At 49.7% G+C, this 24129-nt stretch overlaps 1 protein-coding gene across 1 annotated transcript in view; it reads left to right on the top strand.

Annotated features, from left to right (window-relative positions):
- The first annotated feature begins 213 nt into the window (after positions 1–213).
- Positions 214–24129, top strand: part of LOC139253734 (zona pellucida-like domain-containing protein 1) — a 61145-nt gene continuing 37229 nt past the window's right edge. The window contains exons 1-4 of the mRNA XM_070873522.1: positions 214–257; positions 613–693; positions 11142–11310; positions 15638–15749. Coding sequence (XP_070729623.1) covers positions 235–257; positions 613–693; positions 11142–11310; positions 15638–15749 — 385 coding nt within the window. The 5' untranslated portion in view covers positions 214–234. The remainder of the gene's footprint in view (positions 258–612; positions 694–11141; positions 11311–15637; positions 15750–24129) is intronic.

The following is a 24129-nucleotide window of genomic DNA, read 5'->3' as shown; positions in this document are numbered from 1 at the left end:
GGGTGGGGTTGGGGGATAGGGGTTGGGGGGTTGGGGGATTGTGGAGATATTGGGTCTCGGGGATTGTTAGTTAATGAGATATACTGTGAATTGCTTCTGTTCTCGCTCTCTCTGTCTCTCACTCACTTTCTCTCTCTCTCCCTCACTCCGGTTTGGATCAAGCGCTCCTATCAAGGCCGCCTCTTCGTCCCTCGCTTCGGGCTCCCCCTCAATACCAGGGTCTTCGTCCAGGTCATGGCCTTTAACCTCACCAGCAAGTAAGTGACAGGGCCGGGAGAGGGGAGGGGGCAAGGGGAGGGGAGGGCGAGGGGAGGGGAGGTGGTGGAAGGGAGGGATGATTGGGGTAGGGAGGAGTTGGGGGTGGGGTGGGGAGGGGCTGTGTGAGGGGGGGTGGGAGTGGGTTGTGTGGGGATGAGGTAGGTTGTGTTGGAAGGGGTGGGTTGTGTGGGGGTGGGGTGTGTGGGGTCGGGGTTCCTGTGGGGTGGGGTTCCTGTGGTTGATGTTGAGGGTCAGGTGGGGGGTGGGTTAGGATGGGGGTCGGTTGTGTGAGGTGGGGGTTGCTGTGGTTGATGTTCGGGCTCAGGTCCTGCTCTGACTCTGGTTCCTCCAAAGGTTGCATCTCTATCTGGACCGATGTTACGCAACGACCTCCAAGATTCTGGGCCATGGCTCGACCTATGACCTCTTCACAGGGTGAGTGTAAAAGTTGTTCAGTGAGTGTGGGAGGGAGAGATGACAGAGAGAGAGAGAGAGAGAGCTAGAAACAGAGAGCGGAGAAAGAGTGGAGTGAGAGAGAGAGAGAGAGGGAGACAGAGAAAGACAGAGAGAGAGAGAGCGATGGAGCGCATGGGGGAGAAAGAAGGGGAAAGAGAGAGGAGATGCAGAGAGGGAGAGAGGGGGGGGAATAGAAACATAGAAATTTACAGCGCAGAAGGAGGCCATTTCAGCCCAGCGTGTCCACGCCGGCCGACAAAGAGCCGCATGGCCCTCGGTCAGCAGCCCTAAAGGTTACAAATAAACCCATGAACAATGGCGGAAAGGCAAAGAGCACCCAGCCCAACCAGTCCGCCTCACACAACTGCGACATCTCTTATAGTGAAACATTCTACACTCTCCCCAACCGGAGCCATGTGATCTCCTGGGAGAGGCAAAAACCAGATAAAAACCCAGGCCAATTTAGGGAGAAAAAAAATGGGAAAATTCCTCTCCGACCCATCCAGACGATTGAAACTAGTCCAGGAGATCACCCTGGCCGTATTCGATTCCCTGCAGTACTTACCATTATATCTGCTCCGTCCAACAAAAGGTCATCAGTCTAATCCCAATTACCAGCTCTAGGTCCGTATCCCTGCAGGTTATTGCACTTTAAGTGCCCATCCAACCATCTCTTAAAAGTGATGAGGGTTTCTGCATCCACCACTCTTCCAGGCAGTGAGTTCCAGATCCTCACAACCCTCTGCATAAAGAAGACCCCCCCCCTCAAATCCCCTCTAAAACTTCCACAAACCACCTTAAAACTGTGCCCCTCGTAATCGACCCCTCCACCAATAGAAATAGACTCTTACTATCCACTATATCCAGGCCACTCAATATTTTGTACACCTCAATGAGGTCTCCTCTCAACCTCCTCTGTTCCAATGAGAACAAACCCAGCCGATCCAATCAACCCTCATAACTAAGATTCTCCATTCCAGGCAGCATCCTAGTAAATCTCCTCTGCACCCTCTCTAGTGCAATCACATCCTTCCTATAATACGGCAACCAGAACTGCACACAGTACTCCAGCTGTGGCCTAACCAAAGTATTATACAATTTAAGCATAACCTCCCTACTCCAATATTCTATGCCTCGGCCAATAAAGGCAAGCATTCCGTAAGCTTTCTTAACCACCTTATCCAACAGACCTGCTATTTTCAGGGATCTGTGGACAAGCACGCCAAGGTCCCTTTGTTCATCTACACTATTAAGTGGCCTACAGCTTAATGTGTATATCCTTTCCTTATTAGCCCTCCCCAAGTGCATCACCTCACACTTCTCTGAATTAAATTCCATTTGCCATTGTTTTGCCCACCTGACCAGCAGATTGATATCTTTCTGCAGCCCATGACTTTGCTCTTCATTATCAACCACACAGCCAATTTTAGTGTTGTCTGCAAACTTCTTAATCATACTCCCTATATTCAAATCTAGATCATTGATGTATATCAAAAAAAGCAAGGGACCCAGTACTGAGCCCTGCGGAACCCCACTGGAAACATCCTTCCAGTCACAAAAATGTCCATCAACATTACCCTCTGCTTCCTAACTCCAAACCAATTTTGGATCCAACTTGACACTTTGCCCTGGATCCCACGGACTTTAACCTTCATGGCCAGTCTGCGTTTTTTTTTGAGGATGTAACTGATAGAATAGATAAGGAAGAACCAGTGGATGTCGTGTATTTGGATTTTCAGATGGCCGTTGATAAAGTCCGACATAGAAACATAGAAAATAGGTGCAGGAGATGGCCATTCGGCCCTTCGAGCCTGCACCGCCATTCAATAAGATCATGATTGATCATTCACCTCAGTACCCCTTTCCTGCTTTGTCTCCATACCCCTTGATCTCTTTAGCCGTAAGGGCCATATCTAACTCCCTTTTGAATATATCCAATGAACTGGCATCAACAACTCTCTGCAGTAGGGAATTCCACAGGTTAACAACTCTCTGAGTGAAGAAGTTTCTCCTAATCTCAGTCCAAAATGGCCTACCCCTTATCCTTAGACTGTGACTCCTGGTTCTGGACTTCCCCAACATCGGGAACATTCTTCCCGCATCTAACTTGTCCAGTGCCGTCAGAATCTTATAGGTTTCTATGAGATCCCCTCTCATCCTTCTAAACTCCAGTGTATAAAGGCCCAGTTGATCCAGTCTCTCTTCATATGTCAGTCCAGCCATCCCTGGAATCAGTCTGGTGAACCTTCGCTGCACTCCCTCAATAGCAAGAACGTCCTTCCTCAGATTAGGAGACCAAAACTGAACACAATATTCCAGGTGAGGCCTCACCAAGGCCCTGTACAACTGCAGTAAGACCTCCCTGCTCCTATACTCAAATCCCCTAGCTATGAAGGCCAACATACCATTTGCCTTCTTCGCCACCTGCTGTACCTGCATGCCAACTTTCAATGACTGATGAACCATGACACCCAGGTCTCATTGCACCTCCCCTTTTCCTATTCTGCCGCCATTTAGATAGTATTCTGCCTTCGTGCTTTTGCCCCCAAAATGGATAACCTCACATTTATCCACATTATACTGCATCTACCTTGCATTTGCCCACTCACCTAACCTGTCCAAGTCACCCTGCAGCCTCTTAGCGTCCTCCTCACAGCTCACACTGCCACCCAGTTTAGTGTCATCTGCAAACTTGGAGATATTACTCTCAATTCCTTCATCTAAATTGTTAATGTATATTGTAAAGAGCTGGGGTCCCAGCATTGAGCCCTGCGGCACTCCACTAGTCACTGCCTATTCTGAAAAGGACCCGTTTATCCCGACTCTCTGCTTCCTGTCTGCCAACCAGTTCTCTATCCACGTCAGTACATTACCCCCAATACCATGCGCTTTGATTTTGCACACCAATCTGTTGTGCGGGACCTTGTCAAAAGCCTTTTGCAAGTCCAAATACACCACATCCACTGGTTCTCCCTTGTCCACTCTGCTAGTTACATCCTCAAAAAATTCCAGAAGATTCGTTAAGCATGATTTCCCTTTCATAAATCCATGCTGACTTGGACCGATCCTGTCACTGCTTTCCAAATGCACTGCTATTTCATCCTCCATGATTGATTCCAACATTTTCCCCACTACTGATGTCAGGCTAACCGGTATAGAATTACCCGCTTTCTCTCTTCATCCTTTTTTAAAAAGTGGTGTTACATTAGCTACCCTCCAGTCCATAGGAACTGATCCAGAGTCGATTGACTGTTGGAAAATGATCACCAATGCATCCACTATTTCTAGGGGCACTTCCTTAAGTACTCTTGGTTGCAGACTATCAGGCCCCAGGGATTTATCAGCCTTCAATCTCATCAATTTCCCTAACACAATTTCCCGCCTCATAAGGATATCCTTTAGTTCCTCCTTCTCACTGAACCCACTGTCCCCTAGTACATCCGGAAGGTTATTTGTGTCTTCCTTCGTGAAGACAGAACCGAGGTATTTGTTCAATTGGTCTGCCATTTCTTTGTTCCCCATTATAAATTCACCTGAATTCGACTGCAAGGGACCTATGTTAGTCTTCACTAATCTTTCCCTCTTCACATATTTATCGAAGGTTTTGCAGTCAGTTTTTATGTTCCCGGCAAGCTTCCTCTCGAACTCTATTTTCCCCCTCTTAATTAAACCCTTAGTCCTCCTCTGTTGAATTCTAAATTTCTCCCAGTCCTCAGGTTTGTTGCTTTTTCGAGCCAATTTATATGCCTCTTCCTTGGTTTTATCACTATCCTTAATTTCCCCTGTTAGCCAAGGTTGAGCTACCTTACCCATTTTATTTTTCCTCCAGACATGGATGTACAATTGCTGAAGTTCATCCATGTGATCGTTAAATGTTTGCCATTGCTTATCCACCGTCAACCCTTTAAGTATCCTTTGCCAGTCTATTCTAGCCAATTCACGCCTCATACCGTCGAAGTTACCTTTCCTTAAGTTCAGGACTCTAGTTTCCGAATTAACTGTGTCACTCTCCATCTTAATAAAGAATTCTACCATATTATGGTCACTCTTCCCCAAGGGGCCTCGCACAACAAGATTGCTAATTAGTCCTTTCTCATTACACATCATCCAGTCTAGGATGTCCAGCTCTCTAGTTGGTTCCTCGACATATTGGTCGAGAAAACCATCCTTAATACACTCCAGAAAAACCTCCTCCACCGCATTACTACCAGTTTGGTTAGCCCAATCAATATGTAGATTAAAGTCGCCCATGATAACTGCTGTACCTTTATTGCACACATCCGTTATTTCTTGTTTGATGCTGTCCCCAACCTCACTACTACTGTTTGGTGGTCTGTACACAACTCCCACTAGCGTTTTCTGCCCTTTGGTATTCCGTAGCTCCACCCATACCGATTCCACATCATCCAAACCAATGTCCATCCTTACTATTGCATTAATTTCCTCTTTAACCAACAACGCCACCTCGCCTCCTTTTCCTCTCTGTCTATCCTTCCTAAATGTTGCATACCCCTGGATGTTGAGTTCCCAGCCTTGGTCACCCTGGAGCCATGTCTCTGTGAAGCCAATCACATCATATCCGTTAACTGCTATCTGCGCAGTTAATTCATCCACCTTATTCCGAATACTCCTCGCATTGAGGTACAGAGCTTTCAGGCTTGTCTTTTTAACACACTTTGCCCCTTTAGAATTTTGCTGTAATGTGGCACTTTTTGTTTTTTGCCTTGGGTTTCTCTGCCCTCCACTTTTACTATTTTCCTTTCTATCTTTTGCTTCTGCCTCCATTTTATTTCCCTCTGTCTCCCTGCATCGGTTCCCATCCTCCTGCCATCTTAGTTTAACTCCTCCCCAACAGCACTAGCAAGCACTCCCTCTCGGACATTGGTTCCGGTCCTAACCAGGTGCAGACCATCCGGTTTGTACTGGTCTCACCTCCCCCAGAACTGGTTCCAATGTCCCAGGAATTTGAATCCCTCCCTTCTACACCAATCCTCAAGCCATGTATTCATCTGAGCTATCCTGCGATTCCTACTCTGACTAGTACGTGGCACTGGTAGCAATCCCGAGATTACTACTTTTGACGTCCTACTTTTTAATTTAGCTCCTAGCTCCCTAAATTCATCTCGTAGGGCCTCATCCCATTTTTTGCCTATATCGTTGGTACCTATATGCAGCACGAGAACTAGCTGTTCACCCTCACTTTTCAGAATGTCCTGCATCCGCTCCGAGACATCCTTGACCCTTGCACCAGGGAGGCAACAAACCATCCTGGAGTCTTGGTTGCGGCCGCAGAAACGCCTATCTATTCCCCTTACAATAGAATCCCCTATCACTATAGCTCTCCCACTCTTTTTCCTGCCCTCCTGTGCAGCAGAGCCAGCCACGGTGCCATGAACTTGGCTGCTGCTGCTCCCCCCTGATGAGTCATCCCCCTCAACAGTGGTGTATCTGTTTTGCAGGGGGATGACCGCAAGGGACTCCTGCACTACCTTCCTTGCACTGCTCTTCTTGTTGGTCACCCATCCCCTGTCTGGCTGTCTAACCTTTATCTGCGGTAAGACCAACTCACTAAACATGCTACTCACGTCATTCTCAGCATCGTGGATGCTCCAGAGTGAATCCACCCGCAGCTCCAGTGCCGCAATGCGGTCCGTCAGAGGTTAGTGTGCAAAATTAAAGCACATAGGATTGGGGGTAATTTATTGACTTGGATTGAAAGTTGGTTAACTGACAGGAAACAGAGAGTAGGAATAAACTGGTCTTTTTTTAGAAAAGGAGGGAGACAGAAAATGGGTAATTATAGATCGGTTAGCCTGACATCAGTAATTGGGAAAATGTTGGAATCAATTATTAAAGATGAAATAGCAGCACATTTGGAAAGTGGTGACAGGATCGGTCCAAGTCAGCATGGATTTATGAAAGGGAAATCATGCTTGATAAATCTTATCGAATTTTTTGAAGATGTAACCAGTAGAGTTGCCAAGGGAGAACCAGTCGATGTGGTGTATTTGGACGTTCAAAAGGCCTTTGACAAGGTTTCACACATGAGATTGGTGTGCAAAATTAAAGCATATGGTATTGGGGTAATGTATTGATGTGGATAGAGAACTGGTTGGCAGACAGGAAGCAGAGAGTCGGGATAAACGGGTCCTTTTCAGAATGGCAGGCAGTGACTAGTGGAGTGCCGCAGGGCTCAGTGCTGGGACCCCAGCTCTTTACAATATACATCAATGATTTTGATGAAGGAATTGAGAGTAATATCTCCAAATTTGCAGATGACACTAAGCTGGGTGGCAGTGTGAGCTGTGAGGAGGATGCTAAGAGGCTGCAGGGTGACTTGGACAGGTTAGGTGAGTGGGCAAATGCATGGCAGATGCAATATAATGTGGATAAATGTGAGGTTAGCCACTTTGGGGGCAAAAACACGAAGGCAGAATATTATCTGAATGGCGGCAGATTAGGAAAAGGGGAGGTGCAACAAGACCTGGGTGTCATGGTTCATCAGTCATTGAAAGTTGGCACGCAGGTACAGCAGGCGGTGAAGAAGATAAATGGCATGTTGTCCTTCATAGCTAGGGCATTTGAATATAGGAGCAGGGAGGTCTTACTGCAGTTGTACAGGGCCTTGGTGAGACCACACCTGGAATATTGTGTTCAGTTTTGGTCTCCTAATCTGAGGAAGGATGTTCTTGCGATTGAGGGAGTGCAGCGAAGGTTCACCAGACTGATTCCCGGGATGGCAGGACTGACATATGAGGAGAGACTGGATCGACTGGGCCTGTATTCACTGGAGTTTAGAAGAATCAGAGGGGATCTCATAGAAACATATAAAATTATGACAGGACTGGACAGGTTAGATGCAGGAAGAATGTTCCCAATGTAGGGGGAGTCCAGAACCAGGGGTCACAGTCTAAGGATAAGGGGTAGGCCAATTAGGACTGAGATGAGGAGAAACTTCTTCACTCAGAGAGTTGTTAACCTGTGGAATTCTCTACCGCAGAGAGTTGTTGATGCCAGTTCATTAGATATATTCAAGAGGGAGTTGGATATGACCCTTATGGCTAAACGGATCAAGGGGTATGGAGAGAAAGCAGGAAAGGGATACTGAGGTGAATAATCAGCCATGATCTTATTGAATGGCGGTGCAGGCTCGAAGGGCCGAATGGCCTACTTCTACACCTATTTTCTATGTTTCTAGGTTTTTATGTTTTCGGCGTGGCGGGCAGTGACTAGTGGGGTGCCACAGGGATCAGTGCTTGGGCCCCAGCTATTCACAATATATATAAATGCTTTGGATGAGGGAACCAAATGTAATATTTCCAAGTTTGCTGATGACACAAAACTAGGTGGGATTGTGAGTTGTGAGGAGGATGCAAAGATGCTGCAAGGCGATTTAGATAGGTTGAGTGAGTGGGCAAACACATGGCAGATGCAGTATAATGTGGATAAATGTGAAGTTATCCACTTTGGTCGGAAAAACATATGAGATAAAGTATTATTTAAATGGTGATAGCTTGGGAAATGTCGATGTACAGAGGGACCTGGGTGTCCTTGTACACCAGTCATTGAAAGCAAACATGCAGGTGCAGCAAGCAGTTAGGAAGGCAAATGGTATGTTGGCCTTCATTACAAGAGGATTTGAGTACAGGAGCAAGGATGTCTTACTACAGTTATACAGGGCCTGGAGGTCGCACCTGGAGTATTGTGTGCAGTTTTGGTCTCCTTACCTAAGAAAGGATATACTTGCCATAGACGGAGTGCAGCGAAGGTTCACCAGACTGATTCCTGGGATGGCAGGACTGTCGTATGAGGAAAGATTGGGTCGACTGGGCCTGTATTCATTAGAGTTTAGAAGAATGAGAGGGGATTTCATTGAAACGTATAAAATTCTGACGGGGTTGGACAGACTGGATGCGGGGAGGATGTTTCCCCTGGCTGGGAAGTCTAGAACAAGGGGTCACAGTCTCAGGATACGGGGTAGGAAATTTAGGACCAAGATGAGGAGAAATGTTTTCACTCAGAGGGTGGTGAACCTGTGGAATTCTCTACCACAGAAAGCTGTGGAGGCCAAGTCACTGAATATATTTAAGAGGGAGATAGATAGATTTCTAGACACAAAAGGCATCAAGGGGTATGGGGGAAAAGCGGGAATATGGTGTTGAGAAAGAGGATCAGCCATGATCATATTGAATGGTGATGCAGACTCGAAGGGCCGAATGGCCTACTACTGCTCCTATTTTCTATGTTTCTATGTGGGACCTTATCAAAAGCCATGCTAAAGTCCATATATACTACATCGTACGCACTACCCTCATCGACCCTCTTGGTTACCTCCTCAAAAAATTCAATCAGGTTAGTCAAACATGGAGTTCCCTTAACAAATCCATGCTGACTATCCCAAATTAATCCTTGCCTTTCTAAATGTAGATTTATCCTGTCTTTCAGGATTTTTCCAATAATTTTCCCACCACTGAGGTTAGGCTGATAGGCCTGGAATTACTCGGCCTATCCCTTTCTCCCTTCTTAAACAAGGGTACCACATTAGCAGTCCTCCAATCCTCCGGCACCATGCCCAAATCCAAAGAGCACTGGAAAATGATGGTCAAGGCCTCTGCTATTTCCTCTTTTACTTCGCTCAACAGCCTGGGATGCATTTCATCCGGGCCTGGGGACTTCTCTACTTTCAAAGCTGTTAAACCCCTTAATACTTCCTCTCTCACTATATTTATTTCATCCAGAATATCACACTCCTCCTCTATAGCAGTACCTGCATTGTCCCTTTCCTTTGTGAAAACAGACGCAAAGTATTCGTTAAGAACCCTCCCAACATCTTCCGCCTCCACACAAAGATTACCCTCATGGTCTCTAATAGGCCCTACCCTTTCTTTAGTTATCCTCTTGCTCTTAATATATTTATAGAACATCTTTGGGATAGGATACAGAGAGATGGAGAGAGGAGGAAAGAGACAGAATGGGATAGACAGTAGGGGAGAGAGGGAATGGAACAAGCGATGGATGAAGGGGAGAGAGGGGGAATGAGATAGAAAGAGGGAGAGAGGGGAGAAACAGAGAATTGAATAGAGAGGGCAAGAGAAGGAGAGTTGTGAGAGAGGGTCAGAGAGGGAGAATGGAATAGAGGGAGAGAGTTGAGAGAGGAGGAGGGACAGAGAGGAGGAATGGGATAGAGAGAGGGGAGAGAGAAACGGAGAAAGATAGGGGAGCAGAGAGAGAGAGAAGAGATAGTGTGAGAGAGGGGAGAGACAGAGAGAGGGGGAGAGACAGGGAATTGGATAGAGGGAGGAGGGAGAAGGGAGAGAGTGAGGGGAGCGGAGAGGAGATAGAGAGAGGGGGAGATAGAGAGCTCCAGAGTGGGAGAGCGAGAGTGGGGAAAGGAGCAAAGGGCTGAGGGACAGCGAGGGGGAATGTGGAGAGAGAATGTGGAGAGAGAGAGGGGAGAGCGAGAGGGAGGAGAGAGAGAGGGGAGAGAGAGGGGGAGAGGGAGAGAGAGCGCAGAGGGGGAGAGAGAGGGGGGAGAGGGAGAGAGAGCGCAGAGGGGGAGAGAGAGGGGAAGAGAGAGTTTGGGAGGGAGAGGGGGAGTGAGTGCAGAGAGGGGGAGAGAGAGGGGGAGAGAGAGGAGGAGAGAGAGTGGGAGAGCGAGGGGGAGAGAGAGGGAGAGCAGGGGGGAGGGGGGGAGAGAGTGCGCAGAGAGAGAGGGCACAGAGAGAGAGCTCGGAGAGGGGCAGAGAGAGGGAGGAGAGAGAGGAGGGAGGGCGGGGAAGAGAGAGGGAGGGAGAGAGGAGGGGGGTGAAAGGGCGCAGAGAAGGGGAGAGAGAGGGAGGAGAGAGAGGGGGAGAGCGAGGGGGAGAGCAAGGGAGAGCGGGAGGGAGCGAGGAGGGGCGAGAGAGGGGAAGAGAGAGGGCGCAGAGAGAGAGCGCAGAGAGGGGAAGAAAGGGAGAGAGAGGGAGGGGTGGGGGTAAAGAGAGCACAGAGAGGGGGAGAGGGCGCAGAAGGGGGGAGAGAGAGGGGGTAGGGGAGAGAGAGGTGGAGAGAGAGGGGGGGGAGAGAGGGGGAGGGGGGGAGGGGGTGGGAGAGTGCAGATAGGGGGGAGAGAAGGGGCAGCAAAGGGCAGAGGGGGAAGCCCCCACCCCTTCATCCTTTCCCCCCAAAGCCTCGGTTGTGAATGATGCAATTCCCCTTCTCCAAGGGCACCGTTGGGCCGGGGAGTGGGTGCAGATTCCATGGGCTCCTTCGACCCTCCAGCACATCCCCCACCCCACCATTTCGACGTATGAGCCCCAGGCAGTGAGTGCCGGCGATATATTGTTCCAACCAACGTGGTGAGGAGCAGGAGCCCGAGCTCCCTGTGTTACTGTGGTCCTTTGCCTCTCCGTACATAGAATATAATATTGTGCCTTTCCTTCCCCCAGGTGTGCGAGGGATCCCAAGACCTCGATCCTGCTGAACGGGGAGGCTCCATATGCACGTTTCTCCTTCCGGACCTTCCGCTTCCTCGAGCACAGCAAGCTGCCGCTGTCCACCTTCTACCTGCAGTGCGTCGTCCGCCTGTGCGAGAGGTCGGCCTGTCAGTCGCTCCAGGTAAACACACCACCTTACAGCCAGGTGTGACATCACTGAGGGACATCACTGTGTGACATCACTGTGTGACATCACTGAGTGGCATCACTGAGGGACATCACTGTGTGACATGACTGTGTGACATCACTGTATGACATCACTGAGTGACATCACTGAGTGGCATCACTGTGTGACATCACTGAGTGGCATCACTGAGTGGCATCACTGAGGGACATCACTAAGGGACATCACTGTGTGACATCACTGTGTGACATCACTGAGTGGCATCACTGAGTGGCATCCCTGTGTGGCATCACTGTGTGACATCACTGTGTGACATCACTGAGGGACATGACTGAGTGGCATCACTGAGGGACATCACTGTGTGACATCACTGTGTGACATCACTGTGTGACATCACTGTGTGACATCACTGTGTGACATGACTGTGTGACATCACTGAGGGACATCACTGTGACATTACTGTGTGACATCACTGTGTGACATCACTGTGTGACATCACTGAGGGACATGGCTGAGGGACATCACTGTGTGACATCACTGTGACATCACTGAGGGACATCACTGAGGGACATCACTGTGTATGTGACATCACTGTGTGACATCACTGTGTATGTGGCATCACTGAGTGACATCACTGTGTGACATCACTGTGTGACATCACTGAGTGACATCACTGAGTGACATCACTGTGACATTGAGCAACATCACTGAGGGACATCACTGTGTGACATTGAGTGACATCACTGAGGGACATCACTGTGACATTGAGCAACATCACCGAGTGACATCACTGTGTGACATTGAGTGACATCACTGTGTGACGTCACTGTGACAATGACATCATTGAGTGACACCATTGAGTGACATCACTGAGTGACATCATTCTTCTTTAAAAAAGGAGGGAGAGAGAAAGCAGGGAATTATAGACCGGTCAGCCTGACCTCAGTAGTGGGTAAAATGATGGAATCAATTATTAAGGATGTCATAGCAGCGCATTTGGAAAATGGTGACATGATAGGTCCAAGTCAGCATGGATTTGTAAAAGGGAGATCATGCTTGACAAATCTTCTGGAATTTTTTGAGGATGTTTCCAATAAAGTGGACAAAGGAGTACCAGTTGATGTGGTATATTTGGACTTTCAGAAGGCTTTCGACAAGGTCCCACACAGGAGATTAATGTGCAAAGTTAAAGCACATGGGATTGGGGGTAGTGTGCTGACGTGGATTGAGAACTGGTTGTCAGACAGGAAGCAAAGAGTAGGAGTAAATGGGTACTTTTCGGAATGGCAGGCAGTGACTAGTGGGGTACCGCAGGGTTCTGTGCTGGGGCCCCAGCTGTTTACATTATACATTAATGATTTAGACGAAGGGATTAAATGTAGTATCTCCAAATTTGCGGATGACACTAAGTTGGGTGGCAGTGTGAGCTGCGAGGAGGATGCTATGAGGCTACAGAGTGACTTGGATAGGTTAGGTGAGTGGGCAAATGCGTGGCAGATGAAGTATAATGTGGATAAATGTGAGGTTATCCACTTTGGTGGTAAAAACAGAGAGACAGACTATTATCTGAATGGTGACAGATTAGGAAAAGGGAAGGTGCAACGAGACCTGGGTGTCATGGTACATCAGTCATTGAAGGTTGGCATGCAGGTACAGCAGGCGGTTAAGAAAGCAAATGGCATGTTGGCCTTCATAGCGAGGGGATTTGAGTACAGGGGCAGGGAGGTGTTGCTACAGTTGTACAGGGCCTTGGTGAGGCCACACCTGGAGTATTGTGTACAGTTTTGGTCTCCTAACTTGAGGAAGGACATACTTGCTGTTGAGGGAGTGCAGCGAAGATTCACCAGACTGATTCCCGGGATGGTGGGACTGACCTATCAAGAAAGACTGAATCAACTGGGCTTGTATTCACTGGAGTTCAGAAGAGTGAGAGGGGACCTCATAGAAACGTTTAAAATTCTGACGGGTTTGGACAGGTTGGATGCAGGAAGAATGTTCCCAATGTTGGGGAAGTCCAGAACCAGGGGTCACAGTCTAAGGATAAGGAGTAAGCCATTTAGGACCGAGATAAGGAGAAACTTCTTCACCCAGAGAGTGGTGAACCTGTGGAATTCTCTACCACAGGAAGTAGTTGAGGCCAATTCACTAAATATATTCAAAAGGGAGTTAGATGAAGTCCTTACTACTCGGGGGATCAAGGGGTATGGCGTGAAAGCAGGAAGTGGGTACTGAAGTTTCATGTTCAGCCATGAACTCGTTGAATGGCGGTGCAGGCTGGAAGGGCTGAATGGCCTGCTCCTGCACCTATTTTCTATGTTTCTATGTTTCTTCTTCCCTATGGTAGTAGCAAAGCAAATCAAACATCAATACCCAAGTGGGATATCCAGGCCATAGCGTCCAGTGTAACAGCGTGGATATCCTGTAGGCTGCCTGCGAATTCCCTCTGAGGGCAGTGCTCAATGATGTGCTCCAGGGTCTGATTAGGAGCTCCACAGTCGCATGATGGGGATGCTTTAATCTTCCACCGATAGAGAAGGTGGCAGCATCGACCATAGAAACACAGAAAATGCAGGAGTAGGCCATTCGGCCCTTCGAAACTGCACCACCATTCAATAAGATCATGGCTGATCATTCCCTCAGTATCCCTTTCCTGCTTTCTCTCCATACTCCTTGATCCCTTTAGCCGCAAGGGCCATATCTAACTCCATCTTGAATATATCCAATGAACTGGCATCAACAACTCTCTGTGGTAGGCAACTCTACAGGTTCACCACTCTCTGAGTGAAGAAGTTCCTCCTCATCTCGGTCCTAAATGGCTTATCCCTTATCCTTACACTGTGTCCCCTGGTTCTGGACTTCCCCAACATCGGGAACATTCTTCCTGCATCTAACCTGTCCAGTCCCGTCAGAATTTTATATGTTTCTATGAGATCCCCTCTCATCCTTCTAAACTCCAGTGAATAAAGGCCCAGTCGATCCAGTCTCTCTTCATATGTCAGTCCTGTCATTCCTGGAATCAGTCTGGTGAACCTTCGCTGCACTCCCTCAATAGCAAGAACATCCTTCCTCAGGTTAGGAGACCAAAACTGAACACAATATTCCAGGTGGGGCCTCACCAAGGCCCTGTACAACTGCAGTAAGACTTCCCTGCTCCAATACTCAAATCCCTTTGCTATGAAGGCTAACATACCATTTGCCTTCTTCACCGCCTGCTGTACCTGCATGCCAACCTTCAGTGACTGATGTACCATGACACCCAGGTCTCGTTGCACCTCCCCTTTTCCTAATCTGCCACCATTCAGATAATATTCTGCCTTCGTGTTTTTGCCCCCAAAGTGTATAACCTCACATTTATCCACATTATATTGCATCTGCCATATATTTGGCCACTTGCCTAACCTGTCCAAAGCACCCTGCAGCCTCTTAGCATCCTCCTCACAGCTCACACCGCCATCCAGTTTAGTGTCATCTGCAAATTTGGAGATATTACACTCAATTCCATCATCTAAATCATTAATATATATTGTAAAGAGCTGGGGTCCCAGCACTGAGCCCTGCGGCACTCCACTAGTCACTGCCTGCCATTCTGAAAAGTACCCATTTATCCCGACTCTCTGCTTCCTGTCTGCCAACCAGTTCTCTATCCACGTCAGCACATTACTCCCAATACAATGTGCTTTGATTTTGCACAACCATGACCGGTTCTAAGGTGGTTGATGGTTGTCCACTGTTTGCGAGGAAGATTTTGAACCTTCAGGTTGTACTGTGGGCTCCGCTATAAGGAATCCATTCCATATGTCACAGTTCTTCCAAGCATTTCACCATTGGTCATCGAGGCTGAGGGGAGGTCTCTGAAGGGCTTCGGCGATGGTCCAAAGTGGACTTCTAGATTTGAGACGGGTTGGTGGTAGGTTGGTCAAGTCGACTTGGAGCGGCGTGTGTAGTGGCTGGAGACTGCATATTCATGGCGTAGGTGCATAGTGACATCGCTGAGTGACATCGTTGTGTGACATCACTGTGTGACATCACCGTGTGACATCACCATGTGACAGCACTGAGGGACATCACTGAGTGACATCGCTGAGTGACATCAATGTGTGACATCACCGTGTGACATCACCATGTGACATCACCATGTGACAGCACTGAGGGACATCACTGAGTGACATCACTGAGCGACACCACTATGTGACATTTTTGAATGATGTAGTGGCATCATTGAGTGACATCATGTCGTGACATCACTGAGAACTGGGACAGAGGCGAATGAGGAAAATCTCCTTATGCAAAACCAAACTCAGGGCAGAATTCCTTCTATCTGCAGAACTGCAGCAGAACAAAGAGTCGCCGAGAGACCAAGGGGGAAGGACTGGGAGGTGCAATAACTGATCCCACAACGGTAACATCCGTCCGCATCTTAACCAGGAGCCAGACCGGTGAGCAAATCTCCCCCGACACTGCCCTTTAAACCTCCCCTACACTGCCCTTGAAACCTCCCCCGACATTGCCCCATAAACCTCCCCTACACTGCCCTTTAAACCTCCCCTACACTGCCCTATAAACATCCCCTACACTGCACTATAAACCTCCCCGACACTGCCCTATAAACCTCCCCTACACTGCACAATAAACCTCTCCTACACTGCCCGACAAACCTCCCCTACACTGCGCTATAAACCTCCCCTACACTGCAATTTAAACCTCCCCTTCACTGCACGATAAACCTCCCCTACACTGCCCTATAAACATCCCGTACACTGCCCTATAAACCTCCCCTACACTGCCCTGTAAACCTCCCCTACACTGCCCTATAAACCTCCCCGACACTGCCCTATAAACATCCCCTACACTGCACTATAAACCTCCCCTACACTGCCCGATAAACCTCCCCGACACTGCACTATAAACCTCCCATACACTGCCCTATAAACCTCCCCTACACTGCACTATAAACCTCCCCGACACTGCCCTATAAACCTCCCCTACACTGCCCTATAAACCTCCCCTACACTGCCCTATAAACCTCCCCGACACTGCCCTATAAACCTCCCCTACACTGCCCTATAAACCTCCCCTACATTGCCCTATAAACCTCCCCGACACTGCCCTATAAACCTCCCCTACACTGCCCGATAAACCTCCCCGACACTGCCCTATAAACCTCCCATACACTGCCCTATAAACCTCCCCGACACTGCCCTATAAACCTCCCCCGACATTGCCCCATAAACCTCCTCTACACTGCCCAATGAACCTCCCGACATTGCCCTATAAACCTCCCCTACACTGCCCTATAAACCTCCCCTGCACTCCCCTATAAACCTCCCCCTACACTGCCCTATAAACCTCCCCTACAATGCACTCTAAACCTCCCCTACACTGCCCTTTCAACCTCCCCTACACTGCCCTATAAACCTCCCCTGCACTCCCCTATAAACCTCCCCCTACACTGCCCTATAAACCTCCCCCTGCACTGCCCTATAAACCTCCCCCTACACTGCCCTATAAACCTCCCCCTACACTGCCATATAAACCTCCCCCTACACTGCCATATAAACCTCCCCCGACACTGCCCTATAAACCTCCCCTACATTGCCCTATAAACCTCCCCTACACTGCCATATAAACCTCCCCTACACTGCAATATAAACCTCCCCAAACACTCCCCTATAAACCTCCCCCTACACTGCCCTATAAACCTCCCCTACATTGCCCTATAAACCTCCCCTACACTGCCCTGTAACCCTCCCCCTACACTGCCCTATAAACCTCCCCTACAATGCCCTATAAACCTCCCCTACACTGCCCTTTCAACCTCCCCTACACTGCCCTTTCAACCTCCCCTACACTGCCCTTTGAACCTCCCCTGCACTGCCCAATAAACCTCCCCTACACTGCCCGATCAACCTCCCTACACTGCCCGATAAACCTCCCCTACACTGCCCTATAAACCTCCCATATACTGCCCAATAAACCTCCCCTACACTGCCCTATCAACCTCCCCTACACTGCCCGATAAACCTCCCCTAAACTGCACTATAAACCTCCCCTACACTGCCCTATAAACCTCCCCCACACTGCCCTATAAATCTCCCCTACACTGCCCTTTAAACCTCCCCTACACTGCCCTGTAAACCTCCCCTACACTGCACTAGAAACCTCCCCTACACTGCCCTATAAACCTCCCCTACACTGCCCGATAAACCTCCCCTACACTGCCCTATAAACCTCCCCTACACTGCCCGATAAACCTCCCCTATACTGCCCTGTAAACATCCCTTACACTGCCCGATAAACCTCCCCTACACTGCCCGATAAACCTCCCTTCCACTGCCCTTTCTACCTCCACTACACTGCCCTATAAACCTCCCCCTGCACTGCCCTATAAACCTCCCCGTCCATGCCCCATAAACCTCCCCCGACACTGCCCTATAATCCTCCCCTACATTGCCCTTTTAACCTCCCCTACACTGCCCTATAATCCTCCCCTACATTGCCCTATAAACCTCCTCTACACTGCCATATAAACCTCCCCTTCCATGCCCCATAAACCTCCCCCTACACTGCCCTATAAACCTCCCCTTCTCTGCCCCATAAACCTCCCCCTACACTGCCCTATAATCCTCGCCTACTCTGCCCTATAAACCTCCCCAGACTGCCATGTAAACCTCCCCTACACTTCCCGAAAACCTCCCGTACACTGCCCTATAAACCTCCCCCGACACTGCCCTATAAACCTCCCCTACATTGCCCAAAAACCTCCTCTGCACTCCCCTATAAACCTCCCCCTACACTGCCCTATAAACCTCCCCTACAATGCACTCTAAACCTCCCCTACACTGCCCTTTCAACCTCCCCTACACTGCCCTATAAACATCCCCTTTTCAGCCCAATAAACCTCCCCCTGCACTGCCCTATAAACCTCCCCTACACTGCCCTATAAACCTCCCCCTACACTGCCATATAAACCTCCCCCGACACTGCCCTATAAACCTCCCCTACACTGCCCTATAAACCTCCCCTACACTGCCATATAAACCTCCCCTACACTGCAATATAAACCTACCCCAACACTCCCCTATAAACCTCCCCCTACACTGCCCTATAAACCTCCCCTACACTGCAATATAAACCTCCCCCAACACTCCCCTATAAACCTCCCCCTACACTGCCCTATAAACCTCCCCTACACTGCCCTTTCAACCTCCCCTACACTGCCCTATAAACATCCCCTTTTCAGCCCTATAAACCTCCCCCTGCACTGCCCTATAAACCTCCCCTACACTGCCCTATAAACCTCCCCTACACTGCCCGATCAACCTCCCTACACTGCCCGATAAACCTCCCCTACACTGCCCTATAAACCTCCCATATACTGCCCAATAAACCTCCCCTACACTGCCCTATCAACCTCCCCTACACTGCCCTATAAACCTCCTCTACACTGCACTATAAATCACCCCTATACTACTCAAAAACCTCCACTACACTGCCCTATAAACCTCCCCAACACTGCCCTGTAAACCTCCCCTACACTGCCCTATAAACCTCCCCGACACTGCCCTATAAACCTCCCCCTACACTACCATATAAACCTACCCCTACACTGCCATATAAACCTCCCCCTACACTGCCCTATAAACCTCCCCCTACACTGCCCTAAAACCTCCCCTACAATGCCCTATAAACCTCCCCTACACTGCCCGATAAACCTCCCCCTGCACTGCCCTATAAACTTCCCCTGCACTGCCATATAAACCTCCCCTCCACTGCCCTTTCTACCTCCACTACACTGCCCTATAAACCTCCCCCTGCACTGCCCTATAAACCTCCCCGACACTGCAATATAAACCTCCCCTACACTGCACTAGAAACGTCCCCGACACTGCCCAATAAATCTCCCTCTACACTGCCCGATAAACCTCCCCTTCCCTGCCCCATAAATCTCCCCCGACACTGCCCTATAAACCTCCCGTACACTGCCCTATAAACCTCCTCTACACTGCCATATAAACCTCCCCTTCCATGCCCCATAAACCTCCCCCTACACTGCCCTATAAACCTCCCCTTATCTGCCCCATAAACCTCCCCCTACACTGCCCTATAATCCTCCACTACATTGCCCTATAAACCTCCCCTTATCTGCCCCATAAACCTCCCCCTACACTGTCCTATAAACCTCCCGTACAATGCCCAATAAACCTCCCCTACACTGCCCTATAAACCTCCCCCGACACTGTCCTATAAACCTCCTGTACAATGCCCAATAAACGTCCCCGACACTGCCCGATAAACCTCCCCTACATTGCACTTTAGACCTCCTCTACACTGCCCTGTAAACCTCCCCGACACTGCCCTATAAACCTCCCCTACAGTGCCCTATAAACCTCCCCTTCCCTGCCCCATAAACCTCCCCCTACACTGCCCTATAAACCTCCCCGACACTGTCCTATAAACCTCCCCTACACTGCCCTATAAACCTCCCCTTCCCTGCCCCATAAACCTCCCCCTACACTGCCCTATAATCCTCCCCTACATTGCCCTATAAACCTCCCCGACACTGCCCTCTGAACCTCCCCTACACTGCCCTATAAACCTCCCCTACATTGCCCTACAAACCTCCCCTACATTGGCCTTCAAACCTCCCCTACACTGCCCTATAAACCTCCCCTTCACTGCCCTATAAACCTCCCGTACACTGCCCTATAAACCTCCCGTACACTGCCCGATAAACCTCCTCTACACGCCCCCATAAACCTCCCCCTACACTGCCCTATAAACCTCCCCTACAATGCCCTATAAACCTCCCCTACACTGCCCTATAAACCTCCCCGACACTGCCCTATAAACCTCCCCTACACTGCCCTATAAACATCCCCGACACTGCCCTATAAACCTCCTCCTGCACTGCCCTATAAACCTCCCCTACATGCCCGATAAACCTCCCCCGACACTGCCATATAAACCTCCCACTACAGTGCCATATAAACCTCCCCCTGCACTGCCCCATCAACCTCCCCTGCACTGCCCTATAAACCTCCCCTACACTGCCCTATAAACCTCACCCCAACACTGCCCGATAAACCTCCCCCTGCACTGCCCTATAAACCTCCTCTACAATGCACTATAAACCTCCCCTACACTGACCTTTCAACCTCCCCTACACTGCACGATAAACCTCCCCTACACTGCCCTATAAACCTCCCCCACACTGCCCTATAAATCTCCCCTCCACTGCCCTTTAAACCTCCCCTGCAATGCCCTATAAATCTCCCCTACACTGCCCTATAAACCTCCCCTACACTGCCCTATAAACCTCCCCTACACTGCCCTTTAAACCTCACCTGCAATGCCCTATAAATCTCCCCTACACTGCCCTATAAATTTCCCCTACACTGCCCTATAAACCTCCCCTACACTGCCCTATAAACCTCCCCTACATTGCACTATAAACCTCCCCTACACTCCCCTATAAACCTCCCCCTACACTGCCCTATAAACCTACCCTACAATGCCCTATAAACATCCCCTACACTGCCCTTTCAACCTCCCCTACACTGCACGATAAACCTCCCCTACACTGCCCTATAATCCTCCCCTACATTGCCCTATAAACCTCCTCTACACTGCCCTATAAACCTCCCCTTCCATGCCCCATAAACCTCCCCCTACACTGCCCTATAAACCTCCCCTTCTCTGCCCCATAAACCTCCCCCTACACTGCCCTATAATCCTCCACTACATTGCCCTATAAACCTCCCCTACACTGCCCCATAAAACTCCCCCGACACTGCCCTATAAACCTCCCGTACAATGTCCTATAAACCTCCCCTACAATGCCCTATAAACCTCTCCTACACTGCCCTTTCAACCTCCCCTACACTGCCCTATAAACCTCCCCCTACACTGTCCTATAAACCTCGCGTACAATGCCCAATAAACCTCCCCTACACTGCCCTATAAACCTCCCCCGACACTGTCCTATAAACCTCCCGTACAATGCCCAATAAACGTCCCCGACACTGCCCGATAAACCTCCCCTACATTGCACTTTAGACCTCCTCTACACTGCCCTGTAAACCTCCCCTACACTGCAATATAAACCTCCCCTACACTGCACTATAAACCTCCCCTGCACTGCATTATAAGCCTCCCCGACACAGCCCAATAAAGCTCCCTCTACACTGCCCGATAAACCACCACTACACTGCCCTATAAACCTCCCCCTACACTGCCCTATAAAACTCCCATACACTGCCCTATAAACCTCCCGTACACAGCCCGATAAACCTCCCCGACACTGCCCTATAAACCTCCCCTACACTGCCCTATAAACCTCCCCTTCCCTGCCCCATAAACCTCCCCCTACACTGCCCTATAAACCTCCCCGACACTGCCCTATAAACCTCCCCTACACTGCCCTATAATCCTCCCCTTCCCTGCCCCATAAACCTCCCCCTACACTGCCCTATAATCCTCCCCTACATTGCCCTATAAATCTCCCCGACACTGCCCTCTGAACCTCCCCTACACTGCCCTATAAACCTCCCCTACATTGCCCTACAAACCTCCCCTACATTGGCCTTCAAACCTCCCCTACACTGCCCTATAAACCTCCCCTTCACTGCCCTATAAACCTCCCGTACACTGCCCTATAAACCTCCCGTACAATGCCCTATAAACCTCCTCTACACGCCCCCATAAACCTCCCCCTACACTGCCCTATAAACCTCCCCTACAATGCCCTATAAACCTCCCCTACACTGCCCTATAAACCTCCCCGACACTGCCCTATAAACCTCCCCTACACTGCCCTGTAAACATCCCCGACACTGCCCTATAAACCTCCTCCTGCACTGCCCTATAAACCTCCCCTACATGCCCGATAAACCTCCCCCTACACTGCCATATAAACCTCCCACTACAGTGCCATATAAACCTCCCCCTGCACTGCCCCATCAACCTCCCCTGCACTGCCCTATAAACCTCCCCTACACTGCCCTATAAACCTCACCCCAACACTGCCCAATAAACCTCCCCCTGCACTGCCCTATAAACCTCCTCTACAATGCACGATAAACCTCCCCTACACTGCCCTATAAACCTCCCCCACACTGCCCTATAAATCTCCCCTCCACTGCCCTTTAAACCTCCCCTGCAATGCCCTATAAATCTCCCCTACACTGCCCTATAAATCTCCCCTACACTGCCCTATAAACCTCCCCTACACTGCCCTATAAACCTCCCCTACATTGCACTATAAACCTCCCCTACACTCCCCTATAAACCTCCCCCTACACTGCCCTATAAACCTACCCTACAATGCCCTATAAACCTCCCCTACACTGCCCTTTCAACCTCCCCTACACTGCACGATAAACCTCCCCTACACTGCCCTATAAACCTCCCCTACATTGCCCTATAAACCTCCCCTACACTGCCCTATAAACCTCCCCTACACTGCCCTATAAACCTCCCCTACATTGCCCTATAAACCTCCCCTACACTGCAATATAAACCTCCCCTACACTGCACTATAAACCTCCCCTGCACTGCATTATAAACCTCCCCGACACAGCCCAATAAAGCTCCCTCTACACTGCCCGATAAACCACCACTACACTGCCCTATAAACCTCCCCCTACACTGCCCTATAAAACTCCCATACACTGCCCTATAAACCTCCCGTACACAGCCCGATAAACCTCCCCGACACTGCCCTATAAACCTCCCCTACACTGCCCTATAAACCTCCCCTTCCCTGCCCCATAAACCTCCCCCTACACTGCCCTATAAACCTCCCCGACACTGCCCTATAAACCTCCCCTACACTGCCCTATAAACCTCCCCTTCCCTGCCCCATAAACCTCCCCCTACACTGCCCTATAATCCTCCCCTACATTGCCCTATAAACCTCCCCGACACTGCCCTCTGAACCTCCCCTACACTGCCCTATAAACCTCCCCTACATTGCCCTACAAACCTCCCCTACATTGGCCTTCAAACCTCCCCTACACTGCCCTATAAACCTCCCCTTCACTGCCCTATAAACCTCCCGTACACTGCCCTATAAACCTCCCGTACACTGCCCTATAAACCTCCTCTACACGCCCCCATAAACCTCCCCCTACACTGCCCTATAAACCTCCCCTACAATGCCCTATAAACCTCCCCTACACTGCCCTATAAACCTCCCCGACACTGCCCTATAAACCTCCCCTACACTGCCCTATAAACATCCCCGACACTGCCCTATAAACCTCCCCCTACACTGCCATATAAACCTCCCACTACAGTGCCATATAAACCTCCCCCTGCACTGCCCCATCAACCTCCCCTGCACTGCCCTATAAACCTCCCCTACACTGCCCTATAAACCTCACCCCAACACTGCCCGATAAACCTCCCCCTGCACTGCCCTATAAACCTCCTCTACAATGCACTATAAACCTCCCCTACACTGCCCTTTCAACCTCCCCTACACTGCACGATAAACCTCCCCTACACTGCCCTATAAACCTCCCCCACACTGCCCTATAAATCTCCCCTCCACTGCCCTTTAAACCTCCCCTGCAATGCCCTATAAATCTCCCCTACACTGCCCTATAAACCTCCCCTACATTGCACTATAAACCTCCCCTACACTGCCCTATAAACCTCCCCTACACTGCCCTTTAAACCTCCCCTGCAATGCCCTATAAATCTCCCCTACACTGCCCTATAAACCTCCCCTACACTGCCCTATAAACCTCCCCTACATTGCACTATAAACCTCCCCTACACTGCCCTATAAACCTCCCCTACACTGCCCTATAA

The sequence above is a fragment of the Pristiophorus japonicus genome, unplaced genomic scaffold (assembly GCF_044704955.1).
Source record: "Pristiophorus japonicus isolate sPriJap1 unplaced genomic scaffold, sPriJap1.hap1 HAP1_SCAFFOLD_508, whole genome shotgun sequence".
NCBI classification, from domain to species: domain Eukaryota; kingdom Metazoa; phylum Chordata; class Chondrichthyes; family Pristiophoridae; genus Pristiophorus; species Pristiophorus japonicus.
Note: the sequence above shows the minus strand (reverse complement) of the source record. Positions and strands in the feature narration are given on the sequence as shown.